A 12719-nucleotide genomic window follows, 5' to 3' on the forward strand; every position below is an offset into this window, starting at 1 on the left:
GGTTTTCCCCTCCCTGCTTCCCTGCAGCCTCCTGTCTTTGCCTCTGGGCCTGTCTCTGGGTCTCAGAGTCTCCCCTTGGGGTATGTTTTCTATCCCTGTCTCTAATGGTTACTGCCTCTGCCTTTACGTCTCTACTTGTTCTGTTTCCTCCTTTTTGTTAATCTGTCCTGGTTATTTATTCGTTCAACAAACCTCTTCTCCTGTCTCCCACCCACTCTGCCAGCCACTGTGCTGGTGCTGGGAACCTGGAGATGGATCAGACCTGGGCCCTACTCTTAAGGCCTAGTGGGGAGACTGATGGAGATGGTGACAGCCCTTCGTGAGGACTCAGGTCGAGGGAGATGTGGCTGACAACGTGGTGGGGGGCAGTGGCGTCTGGGTGGGACCTGTGGGGCCCATCAGGAGTCAGGTGGCAGGCTGAGAAGGTCTTGGTGGGTGCGGACTAAGGCTGAGGAAGGAGAGGAGGCAGAGCCGGAGTGGGGAGGACGTTTGGGTTAGGATTTGATCTTGAAGGCAGAGGGAGGCAGCAGAGGCTTTCAAGCTGGGCAGTACCATCATCACTGGGTTTTATTTTTTATTTTTTTTATTGTATTTTATTTGGTTGCACCACACAGCTTGTGGGATCTTATTTCCTTGACCAGGGATCGAACCCGGGCCGGCAGGAGTGAAAGCTCAGAGTCCTAACCACTGGACCTCCAGGGAATTCCCAGCACTGGGTTTTAGAAAGCTCCCTGGCCCCAGGTGGCAGATCGGCCTGGGAGCCAGGAGACCAGTGATGAGGCTGTGGCTGCACCAGCCCAAGCAAGGATGGTGAGGCCTGCCTGGGTCTGGCGAAGAGGAGCTGTTGGGAAGGTCATGGCCAAGCAGAATCCCAGGTTCCAGGCACAGGCAGGGAGCAGAGGGGAGTGGGCATTGGGGTTGGATAATCCAACAGTAGTGGATATGGTGAGGGTGAGCCTATGGGCTGTCCAGGGGGTGACGCCCAGGAGGCTGTTGAAAATGCAGTCTGGAGCTTGCTAGAGAGCTTTGGGGGCATGAGGCCACTGGCAGCGCCTGACGTCCTGGGAAGTGTTTATCCAATTTGTCTTTGTCTGCTTGTCTGTGTGTCAGCCCTGGCCCCTGTCTTGTCTCACTGATCTCCCCGACCCCCTTTCTTTTCTTGCAGGCCCACCCACTCTCTGCTCTTTCTCAGGTCTCCCTCCTCTGTCTGGCTCCCCAACCTCTGCCAGGGCTGGAGCAGAGTGGTGGGAGCTCCAGACCAGGAGGTCAGCTTCCAAGAGATCAGAGCAGGATGTTCCTCAGCTGCAGAGGCCTGGGGGGTGGGGGTGGGGGTCCAGGGAGGCTGCTGGAGACTAGGTAGGGGGAGGGGATGGGGATGGGCACAGTAGGGATGAGTCACTCAGCCCTGTGTGGAGAGCAGCAGAGGGGCCTAGCCTGGTCTGCTTGCGCAGACTCTGGGAGCCGTGTCTAGGGGAGACGTGGCAGTACCTCCGCCTACCACTGGTCTCAGGAAGGCCGCACTTTAGGAGAGAAGATGGGTTGAGGTTCTCTGGTGCCAGATCCCCTTCCCTTCAGAAGAGGCTGTCTAGTCATTTTATAGGTGAGAACTCTGAGGCTGAAGGTGGGGGAAGGAGAGCCTGTGATGGGCCCACACCAAACCTGCTCTCTGTGTCCTTCCAGCTCCCCTTACTCCAGGCAGAGCTGCCCCAGCAGCCCCAGCCCCTAGCATGGACCCTCCAGGGATGGTCCTCATCTGGCCAAGTGCTGGCCCACCTGGGATTCCTTGAGTCCTTGACAGAGCAGAGCCTGGTTCTTAGGGAACAGCTTCAGGGGTGGAATTTCGGGTCGACACTGGGTTCCAGGATGGTTCTTCACTTCACTTTTCTCAGCCACCATTTACAAAAGGGCATAATCTTCCCTCCTCATGGGTAGTTGAGAGGATTGAATTAGGAGAATTTGCAAGGCCCTAGTGCAGAGCCTGGCACAGAGCTGGCACGCTCTTAACGTTTGCTGAATGGATGAATGAATGAACAGTCTGAGGTTCCCAAGGGACAGCTCCATTTCCTCCCGCGTCCATCCTTGTTCACTCGGGTTACCTTTGTGGAACTGCATGAGCCTTCTCCTTCCCCCAGCCGGTCCAGGCCATTTCCAGTTCCCTCCAGCACCTCTGCCAGGAGCCTCTTTCCCCTCCTTACATCTGGGTGCCATCTGTTATTCTATTCATCCTGTAGGACTCTGCTTAGGTGGGTCCCTCCCTGTACCTGCGTCCCCCTGCTTCCTTCTGTCCCTGCCATGAGCCCCCAGGATTTTCATGCCTGTGTCCCAGCTGAGGGTGGAAGGACCCTGAGTCCCCTCTGGCTTTACTCTCAGCATGGCTACACCACACAGAGCATTTCCAGGCAATTCAGCATCAGCCTGGGCAGCCTCAGGCCCATCTCAGCAGAGTCCAGGCTCCCGGGTCCAGGGAACGAGGACCTCAGGATTCTGGACAACACACTTAACCTAAAAAAAAAAAGTATGGTTTCTTTATCTTATATAAACTCTATTGTACCAGCAGTAACGAGAACCCAAAAATGATAAATTAATCCCCCAGAGCCTCAATTCCTGAGTAAAACGTCTCCCTGGTTCCTTCCAGCTCTCATTCAAGGGTGTAGGTAATTTATGTACAGTTGAGACCATGGCACAGATGCAAGTTTGTATCCTCTGTTGTTCATTTAACATTGCATCTGTGGAAATTTCTCATATTGCTACAGAATCATTAATTCAGGAACATTTCTGGCAACTGCTCCCTGCCAGACCTCTTCTGGGTTCTGAGGGGCCCCTGCCCCTGCCCTGAGGCAGACCACAGTCCTCAGTAGCTGGGCAGTGATCTTCAAGGTGATGTGTCATTCTTAACTCAAACAGGCCCTGTTGGTGGTGGTGTTCCAGGTTGTCCTCCAGTATATTTTGCTAATTACAAATGCAATAATATAGTCATGAACATTGTAACAGAACTTTTTTTCTTATTTTATATCTTTTTCCTGAGTATAAATTTCTGGTCCTGGAGTTCCAGGACCTGAGTTGAAAGATACATTTTTATGATTTTAAAAATATTTGCCCAATTACTTTTCAGAGTTGTGCAACCAGTTTTTGCCGTCACTAACTGGGTAACAGTTTTACTATATGCCCACAAGCAGTGGTTATTTTATATACTCTTGCTGTTTACTAAATGTAAATTGATACTTCAGTACAGATGGAATTTACTTTTCTTTATCAGAATTATTAAAGATCTTACAGAAAGTCCCAGAAGCTCCCTTCACCTGTCTCTGCCCCCGCCCCTTACACTCCATTTTATGAGGATGATGGCAGAAGTAGTAATCAGCCTCAAGTGCCACAGAGAGTTTTACAAGCGTCCAGGGGGTTTTCACAACGACCCTTCCTTCTGACCTCCACAAAGCACCGAGGGCCACCAGGCACAGCCCCAGCACTCTAAAAGTCAGAGAAGCTCACGCGGGCATGGCCTCTTTGCTGGCTCACCTGTCCCTCCTTCCATTCAGGCAGCATTTCTTTACTAGACCATGCCAGGCACTGGGGATGCCAAGACGAGCAAGGGGCCAGGATGAATCGATGCATCGCAGTGTGTGCTGATGAAGGGAGGTGGTGGGGTGGAGGAGGAGGCCCCAGACCAACCTGCAGAAATTAGGGACACGGTAGGCGGCCTGGGCAGGACACAGCCAGGCTGAAGTTTGAGGGCAAAATAGCAAAGAACCAGCAAGGGGAGGTCCTGGGAAAGCCGGACTTATTAGATCTTTCTCCTCCTACACACCCCCACCTCTGCTTCCCCTGATGCCCTGTGTCAGTGCCCTTGAGCTGCTCTTGAGATTTGGTGGGGACCTGGGGGGAAGGTCTTAGGGGTCTCCATTCTGGGGGCCCCAGAAACCCAGAGGCAAGGGCAGGTGCAGCTTGGCTCGATGATGGCCATGTGGGGCCTTTGGGAGGGGCAGTAGAGGGCCCTGAAGCCAGGAAGCAGGTGGTGCGCAGCCCTGGGAGGAGGACTTGGAGCAGACAGGGCAGAGGGGCCACTGGAGCTGAGCCTCTCATGTGCTGTGTGCCCTGGGTCAGTGTCTGTATCTCTCAACACCTGGACTGACATGGTGAGGGCAGTGCCTAGTTGTGGGTTGTGAGGGTGGAGGCTGTGGACTTGTGCAGGGCCCTGGTATAAGAGGGCCACGCACCCCCTCCCTGTCCATCCACCCTGTGGCAGGATCTGGGGCATTTTTGTTGTTTTAAACTTTGTTCCTTAACCCTTTGTATCCTGCCCTTTGGTGTTAGCAGGAAAGTGCTCCCCTCGGTGGGGCCTGAGAAGTCAGCGAAAATTGCGGGGGCCTAGGGCTGGAGAAGGGCAGCTGCTGCTGGGGGCTTTAGGTACAAGTCTCATTTAATCCTCACAGCTCTCCTCCGAGGGGAGGATTATCCCTGTTTCACAGATGAAGCTATTGGGATTCAGAACTGTAGTACTTTGCCCAAGCCAAGGCCACACAGGCAGGAAGCGGCAGGACAGAGGCCTATCTGACCAGACAGCATGGAATTGCTGTGAGTGTGAGCTTGTGGGGCAATGCGATGGCCCAAGTCTTCTCAGAGGAGACTTCCAGGTACAGAACTCCAGTGCTGAGCTTTGGAAAAGCACAGCCTTGCCTTTAAGCCCAGGGAGGGCTGAGGATAGAGTTGGGAATTTTGTTCAGAGGAGGAATCTCTGAGCTTCGCCTGCCTGGTCAGCAAGCCTTTCTGAATCCAGTGAGCTCTGCGTAATAACCATCAATTAGGGCTTCCCTGGTGGCGCAGTGGTTAAGAATTTGCCTGCCAATGCAGGGGACAGGGGTTCAAGCCCTCGTTCAGGAAGATCCCACATGCCGCGGAGCAACTAAGCCCCTGTGCCACAACTGCTGAAGCCTGCGCGCCTGGAGCCCATGCTCCACAACGAGAGAAGCCATTGCAATGAGAAGCCTGCGCACCACAACAAAGAGTAGCCCCCTCTCGCCGCAACTAGAGAAAGCCCACGCACAGCAACGAAGACCCAACGCAGCCAAAAATAAAATAATTCAAAAACATAATAACCATCAATTAACTAAGGCAGTCTCCAGTTGCCAGCGTGTTTGTTTTAGCTGGGCCAGTCCTGCCCCTTGATGAAGGGAGCAGAAAGTCCTGACACTTTGGGGTCAGGCAACGCCCAGGCTCTGGTTCGCTCCACCACTGTTAGCTTTGTGGCCTTGGTTAATCATTTTACCTCTCTGGGCCTCACTTTCTGCATCTGTAAAATGGAGGTGATGATATCCATCACGGTGTTGGGAGGGTAAGAGACAATATCTGCACAGGATGCAGCTTGGTGCCCTTGACAGCTGGCACAGGTGGTTTGACCTAAATTTCAGCCCCTGTGGGGTCCATGGTCCAGGTGCTGCTGTCTCCGTTGTGGGATGATGAATTAGTGATTTGGAGCACATGGTAATGGTTATTGAGGCGGTAGCTATTGTCTGGGGCTATGATTGATTTGATAGCTAGTGCTCCACCCTGATCAGGGTTTGCCTTCTCTGTTTTAAATACGGTTCTTTTGGGAAAGGGTGATTTGCTTAATAGTTATTCCTTTAACAAAACTGCTAAAATGCAATGTGGTGAGAAGTCAGTACAGCCTGAGGCACGTTTCAGAGCCCACATGGACCCCTTACCCTTGACTGGGCCTCAGTTTTCCCAGTGGTGACCTGAAGAGTAGTGGTGGAAGAGATCATCTCCTGGGTCCCTAGGACTTTGGGATAATCCATGTGCCCCATATATCCCATGGGCAAGGATATTGGAGACCTGCTGTGTGAGGTCTTGGCATGTGGGCCATACTTGGATCCATCTGTCCGTGTCTCAGTTTGCTTGTTACTGCCCTGGCCGTTGGCCCTCAAAGCCACACCACAGCCCCATGGACATGACTGACTTCTTTTCCTCTGTCTCAGGTCAGCCATCTCCCTGGGTCCTGGGAGATACTTCAGCCCCTTCCCCCACCACTTCCCTCTTCTTGTGGAGATTCCTCTTTCTCTAATGCTGAGCACTGGGAAGGCATCTCCCAAAGAAGCACGGGGCAAGGGGTGGGAGAGAGGAGGGTAGAGTGAGACACCGCTAGGGCACTGGACCCTGATCTTTACTTATTTATTTAAGCCTCCAGGCTTTTGCACCCACCAGTCTCTCTGCCTGAAATGCCCTCTCTCCCCTTTCAGCAATTCAATTTCTTTTAGGTTCGGTTGCCCTCTGATCCCACAGTTCCCATGCCCACCCCCCAACCCAGCTCATTCTCTAGTGGGATTTTATGTCCCCGTCTCTCCCACTGCCCACTTGATGGGCCCTCTTTAGGGCAGGGCCCGAGTCTGGTTCACTTCCCAGTTCCCTGCTGCCCAGTTGCAGCCCTTGCACACAGCTGAGTCCGGGCAGTAGTGAATGGATGGACAGAAGGGCAGGGCCAGGTGAGGCAAGAGAGGCACCTGGGGCCCAGAATGTAAGGAGGCACATGCAGACACGGCCTGGTCCTGGCCCTGTGGAAGGATGCGTGGCTGCTCGTGGAAGCCTGCTTAAGTAATAACAGCTACTGTTTTGGGGGTATCTATGGGCCAGGCATATTGCATACATTATCTCATTTAATTTAATCACATCATCTCCATGAGATAGGTACTTTTAAAAAATTTTAATTTATTTAATTTATTTATTTTTGGCTGCATTGGGTCTTCGTTGCTGCACGCAGGCTTTCTCTAGTTGTGGTGAGCGGGGGCTACTCTTTGTTGTGGTACGCGGGTTTCTTACTGCGGTGGCTTCTCTTGTTGTGGATCACAGGCTCTAGGTGCGTGGGCTTCAGTAGTTGTAGCACATGGGCTCAGTAGTTGTGGTGCATGGGCTTAGTTGCTCTGCGGCATGTGGGATCTTCCTGGACCAGGGCCTGAACCCATGTCCCCTGAATTGGCAGGCGTATTCTTAACCACTGTGCCACTGGGGAAGCCCCGAGATAGGTGCTTTTATTATCCCCATTTTTCATATGAGGAAACAAAGACTCAGGTGAGTTAAATCTTGTGCCTAAGGGGAGGAAGTGGAATTGGAACCTGGGATTGCCAGACTCAAAGCCTGCAGGAGTCACCCCTGATGGCCTTCCTTGCTTATACATTCCGTTCTGACCATGGCTCTATGGGGTTCTGGGCAATCCCAGTTCTCTACCTCATGGGGTTTGGAGAGAGTGGAGTGTAGGAGGTACACAGTCTAATTTCTCTGGTGTCACCTGCTCCCTCTGGGCCTCAGTTTTCTCAGCTGTAAAATGGCTGCATGTGAGACTTCCTGCTGTAAACCAGGCCTTAAGGGCTTTGCAGCCAAGCATGGCTTGCTCCTTGGCTGAGCAACCCCAGCACTGCCTCCTGTTCAGTTCTGGTTTCCAGGAGGAGCTCCCAAGCATCCAGCCGAAGTGAGTGACTTGCGCAGGGCCCAATGGCTGTGGATTCTGGTCACAGCCCCGCCCACCAGGTGCTCTCCAGTGACTCACCTCTACCCCTACGCATCCCTCCAGAAGCCTCTTAGAATCACCGTGCCCATGTGGTGGCTGCAGCTGCGCACAGGAACCATGAGATGCTGGATGTAATTTACCCCTCTTGGCTCATGCGTGCAGCCTCCTGGGGGCTGTGGAAAGAGCCGGGCCCAAAGCCAGACTGGCCACCTGGACTGCCTCGGTTTCCTCACCTGCAGCGCTGCCTCCACAGCCTGAGTTCTCCCCTTCCCAGCAGGCCCCACAGCTGACCTTCCTCCCCAAGAGCCTGCCATGAGCTTGGGAACCCTTTGAAGTTTCCTTCTTTATCTTAAAGATAAAATGCTATGCAGAGTTTATGCTCAACTCAGCGCCTGGTCTGTCTTGCGGCTCTGCGTGCCCCTCCCACTACCTGCTGTCTCAGAGGGAGGTCCCTGGTCCTGCAGCCACAGAAGTCCGGAGGAAGAAGAGGCAGTCTGGGCAGTGCAGGCCTTTCTCAGAGTGCATCCGGCCGTGGGTGCAGCTTGCCCTGGGGGCACCAAGGCTGGCCTGAGGGAAGAGGAATCCCCAGGTTGGAGTCTAACCTACAAAGCGTAATTCTTTTGTCACTACTCCTTCATACAGCCACTGTCTGGAATAACACGTTTGAGGACTTGCAAAGCCAAACCAGCCTCCATACTTGGATTTAGAGAAGTTCTGGTTTCCTCAGAAGCCACACTTGAGTGCTCCTACATGGTTAAGAGTATTGGAAGATCCGGTTTTGAAGTTCTGCTCCTTTCTTGCTGTATGATTTGGACAGGTTGCTTCCTCTCCTGAGCCTCAGCTTTCTATTTTGCAGCACAGCTCACCAGGGTGGTGAAGAGTGACTGTGTGTGTTGAATGTCAGGTGCAACACCCAGACCTCAGTGTCGCTGCACAGTGGAAGTTTGTCTGTATGCTCCCGACGATGCCAGATCTGGCCTCTGCCGTCTTCTCCATCCCATCCTTCTCATCACTTTGTTCAATCACTCATTTATTCATTCCCTCATGTTTCATTAGTCTCTCTCAGTCTGATATAGTTCCTGAGTCTTTCCTTGACTTTCATGACCCTGACACTTAGAGGCCAGATATTTTGTAAAAGTCCCTCATTTGGGTTTGTCTGATATTCCTTATGATTAGATTTAGATCATGCATCTTTGGCAGAAATACCACATAAGTGGCACCTGTATTTTTTTTATTGCATCCTGTCAGAAAACATCCAGTTGTAACTTGTCCTATCACTAATGATGTTCACTTTGATCACTTGATTAAGGTGGTATCTGCCAGGCAATGTGAAATTACTGATTTGATGGGAAGGAACTTTGAAAATATATAAATACCCTATTCCTCATTAAACATTAAATTTATTTATTTATTCATACCTGTATATACTTTGGTTTCCTATTTTATTCAGTGGAATATAATCTGTTACTATATTTATTTTAATCCATGAGTTGGCCCAGCTTTAGCCCATGGTAGGGGACCAGCCGTCCTTTTTGCCTGGGACTGAGGGATTTCCCGGGATACGGACTTCCAGTGCTAAACTGGCAAACCCTGATGAGTTGGTCATGGAACCAGCGGGAGCCCTTCACACTGGCTCCTGTGTCTGCTGGGCAAGGTCCCTGTCATTCTGTAAGTACATTGTCCTTACTTTCTGGCACAGTGAGATGTTCCAGGTACATCTTATACTTACTCCGACTTAGCCCTGGAATTATGCATTTCTCCAAGAAGACCTGGAAGCAGGACCTCTGAGTATTAGGCTGCAGCACACCATGGGCACTGGAGCAGATGGAACTCATTCAGCTTCCCTACAGGCCACACTGTTCTCTCTGCCAGTGCCACTTGCTAGATGCCTACCTTCCATGCTGAGCTTTTCCATGAAGACTGATTCCCCACATGCCTCACCCCACACAGCTGACCACCTCCTCTGTGCCCCATTGGGCAGTTTGGGCACCTCCCCATTTCCAAGTTGGTCTCCTCTCTCAACTGGAAGCCTCTGAAGGACAGGCCTCAGATTCATCTCTGACTCTTCTATGCTCTGCACAGAGCTGAAGCTGGTTAAATGACTGGATCTAGTCATACCACCTGGTGGAGCAGAAAAGCAGAGGGCAGGGAGGGAGGATGACACACAATGAGTCTTTGCAGGCTGGAGCTGTCCTTGAACTTTGGTTTTCTTAACTAAAATGGGGCTAATCCCTCAGAGTGTTGCTGTAGGAATAAAATATGGTGATGTGTAGAAAGCCCTTAGGATAGTGCTTGTGGTGAGCGCACCTCAGTATCTCTGGGAAACATTTTTATTTAAGTTTTTTTCATTACTGCAGAAGCAGTACTATATATTTTAGAAAATTAGAAATACAGACAGCAAAAAGAAAATAAAGCTATTATATGCTCATCATTAATAGATTGCCACTGGTAACATCTTAGCGATTGTGCTTCCCAGGCCTTTTCTGTGCATATATTTTTCCCCCAAAATGAGATTATATCATGCATTCCCTTTTGTAACTTGCTTTTCTTCAGGCAGCAATCTCCACCATTTTGTTTCAGTAAATTTTCAGCACATCTAATTAATACTCACATCATATTCATATTTCTCCTGTTGTCCCAAATATGTCCTTATAGCTGTTGTGTCCAAGCCAGTATGTAATCCAGGACCACACTTTCTATCTGGTTATTTGTCCTATAAGTCTTAATCTAGCCCAGTTCCTTCCTTATGACATTGACCTGTAGAAGAGACTGGACTAGTAGCCCTGCAGAATGTCTCACCATCTGGCTTTGTCTTGTATTCTTATGGTGACACTTAACTTGTTCCTCTGTCCATTGTATTTTCTGTTAAGTGAAGCATATCCAGGGCTTGATGAGCTCACTGGTGCCTAGAATACCCAACGGGTAGTGTCCTTCCTGTGTCCTCTCATCACCATTATTGGTGCCAGGGCCTAACCCAAGATTAGGGGGAAGGTGATGTGACCCCTCCCTCATATGGTTGCATGCGTTTACTTTTTAGTAGAAAGTAATGTGTGGTTCCCTTGGCACCGTCTGAACACCCAGTTCTGGGAAACCTTTTTAAACTACACAGTAGAACTTGTCCATTTGCTTTGGGGAACATGATCCTGGGGTTTGGGCTTTCAGGTGAAAAAAAATCACAGAACAAGGATATGGACTGAGTTTCATCTTGCTGAGTGTAAATCTAGTAAAACCTGGTTCTGTTTTTATTTGCTTTCCAGACACGTGATCTAGGTTAAATCCCAGCTTTGCTACTTACCAGCTGGGTGACCATGGGCAAGTTCCTTAACCTCTCTGAGCCTTAAGTTCCTCTTTGGATTTCTTGTCTGGTAGAGTTATTGTGGGGGTTAAATTAAAAAAAAAAAGTGTCCTCGGCTCTTTTCTCCCCTAGATGGAAAGCTCTTTGAGAACAAGGCTAATAAATAGTAAGGAATCCAAAGATGTTTGTTGGGGGGATTCCCTGCGGTCCAGTGGTTAGGACTCCTGTGCTTCCACTGAAGGGGGCATGGGTTAGATCCCTGATCGGTGAACTAAGATCCCACATGCTGCACGGTGTGGCCAAAAACGAAACAAAACAAAACCCAAAACAAAACAAAACAGAAAACAAAGATGTTTGTTGGATGGTGGAAAAAAAGAAAGAGGAGGGCAAATGGTGATAAGTACCAGGTGATAAGTACCATGGAGGAAAGACATCATCCATTTAGGCATTTGTTTGTTCATTCATGCTTTCATTTCATTTAACATGTACTCATACCAGGCTCTGTACTGAATCGACTGAACCTCTGCCCATGAAGTTCAGGGACCTGGAGGGCACAGATAAAGAGATTCAGTGTATGGCAGTCCAGAAAGTTGGCTGGGTAATTCAGGAAGACTTTCTAGAGGAGGAGACTGGGATGAATGGGGAGGTTTGGTGGCGGCTGAGATGGGGGAGATAGTCTCTGGATGCAGGGGCTTTTTCTTGGCACAGGTGGCTTCTGGGAGGGCTGGACAGGGCTCATGGCAAGAGGTGAGCCCATGCTGGCTTCAGAGGTCACTGTTCCTCCCTGTCCTCCCTCTCCTCCTCCCTCCTTGCCTGTCTGCCCTCCCATCCCCTAACCAGGACTTTGAGCCCTGTGTGACCCTGACAACCCATGTGTCTGTCTGCAGTGCCGGATGGAGTGCCGTGATGTGCCAGCAGAGACGCTCTACGACGTCCTACATGACATTGAATACCGAAAGAAGTGGGACAGCAATGTCATTGAAACTTTTGACATTGCCCGCTTGACAGTCAACGCTGATGTGGGCTATTATTCTTGTGAGCAGACGCGAGCACGCCGATCCCAGCCCCCTCCACCTCCATCCAGGCCTCCAGCCCAGCCTCCTTCTCCCACCTTCCCTCCTTGGGGTCACTCTCATGGCCAGGCTGCTCAGAGACCTGAGTGCAGAGATGTAGGGCTGCCCTCCCTGAATCCCTATCCACTCCCAGACACTTGAGCACACACATACATGTGCGCTCACAAACACATGTACTCCCATGTTCAAGTATACACATTCCACACACACATGCACAGTCATGTACAAAACCCACAGCCACATGCCACCTACTCACAGTCACACATTTCATGGACATGCTCACAGTAATACCATTGTTTTCTCATACACTCACATTCACATATACAAACAGATCAGGCCAGCAAGGTAAGGGCTGTGTGAGGCTATGAGGAGCAGGGATGGCTGGATACAGGAGGGGAGAGGTTTCTGTTCTGTCTCTTTGCTAGTTCCAGAAACTAGGTCTGGTGGTGGTGGTGGGGTACCTGTTTGGACCAGGGGGAGCTGGCAGTTAACCAGGCATCCCTATGTCTCTGGGCTTTGCCACACCCTTGCAGGCAGGCAGGCATGCAGTGGTCTGGCTGAACTGTCCCTTGCCCTCTACAGGGAGGTGTCCAAAGCCCCTGAAGAATCGTGATGTCATCACCCTCCGCTCCTGGCTTCCCATGGGCACTGACTACATCATTATGAACTACTCAGTCAAACATCCTGTGAGTCAGCCTGCCTTCCCTGCTGGGTGGGCAGGGGAAGGCACCAGCTAGGGCTGGGCCAGCAGGCCTAGCCCAGGGAGAGGACCTTGGCTGCTACCAGGACTTCTCTGTGACTTCAGGCCAGGCATGAAGCCTTCTGTCCCTGTCTCCTTCCTATACAGTGAGAATAA

At 51.0% G+C, this 12719-nt stretch overlaps 1 protein-coding gene across 4 annotated transcripts in view; it reads left to right on the plus strand.

Moving 5' to 3' along the window:
* The window catches only part of STARD10 (StAR related lipid transfer domain containing 10), a 33866-nt gene that overhangs the window by 18025 nt on the left and 3122 nt on the right, over window positions 1–12719 (plus strand). For all 4 annotated transcript variants that reach the window (XM_082627676.1, XM_082627679.1, XM_082627677.1 and 1 more), the window contains exons 3-4: window positions 11678–11825; window positions 12446–12549. In XM_082627676.1, the coding sequence (XP_082483802.1) occupies window positions 11678–11825; window positions 12446–12549 (252 nt within the window). The remainder of the gene's footprint in view (window positions 1–11677; window positions 11826–12445; window positions 12550–12719) is intronic.

This window comes from Mesoplodon mirus (assembly GCF_964341445.2).
Source record: "Mesoplodon mirus genome assembly, chromosome: 7".
Taxonomy (NCBI): Eukaryota; Metazoa; Chordata; class Mammalia; order Artiodactyla; family Ziphiidae; genus Mesoplodon; species Mesoplodon mirus.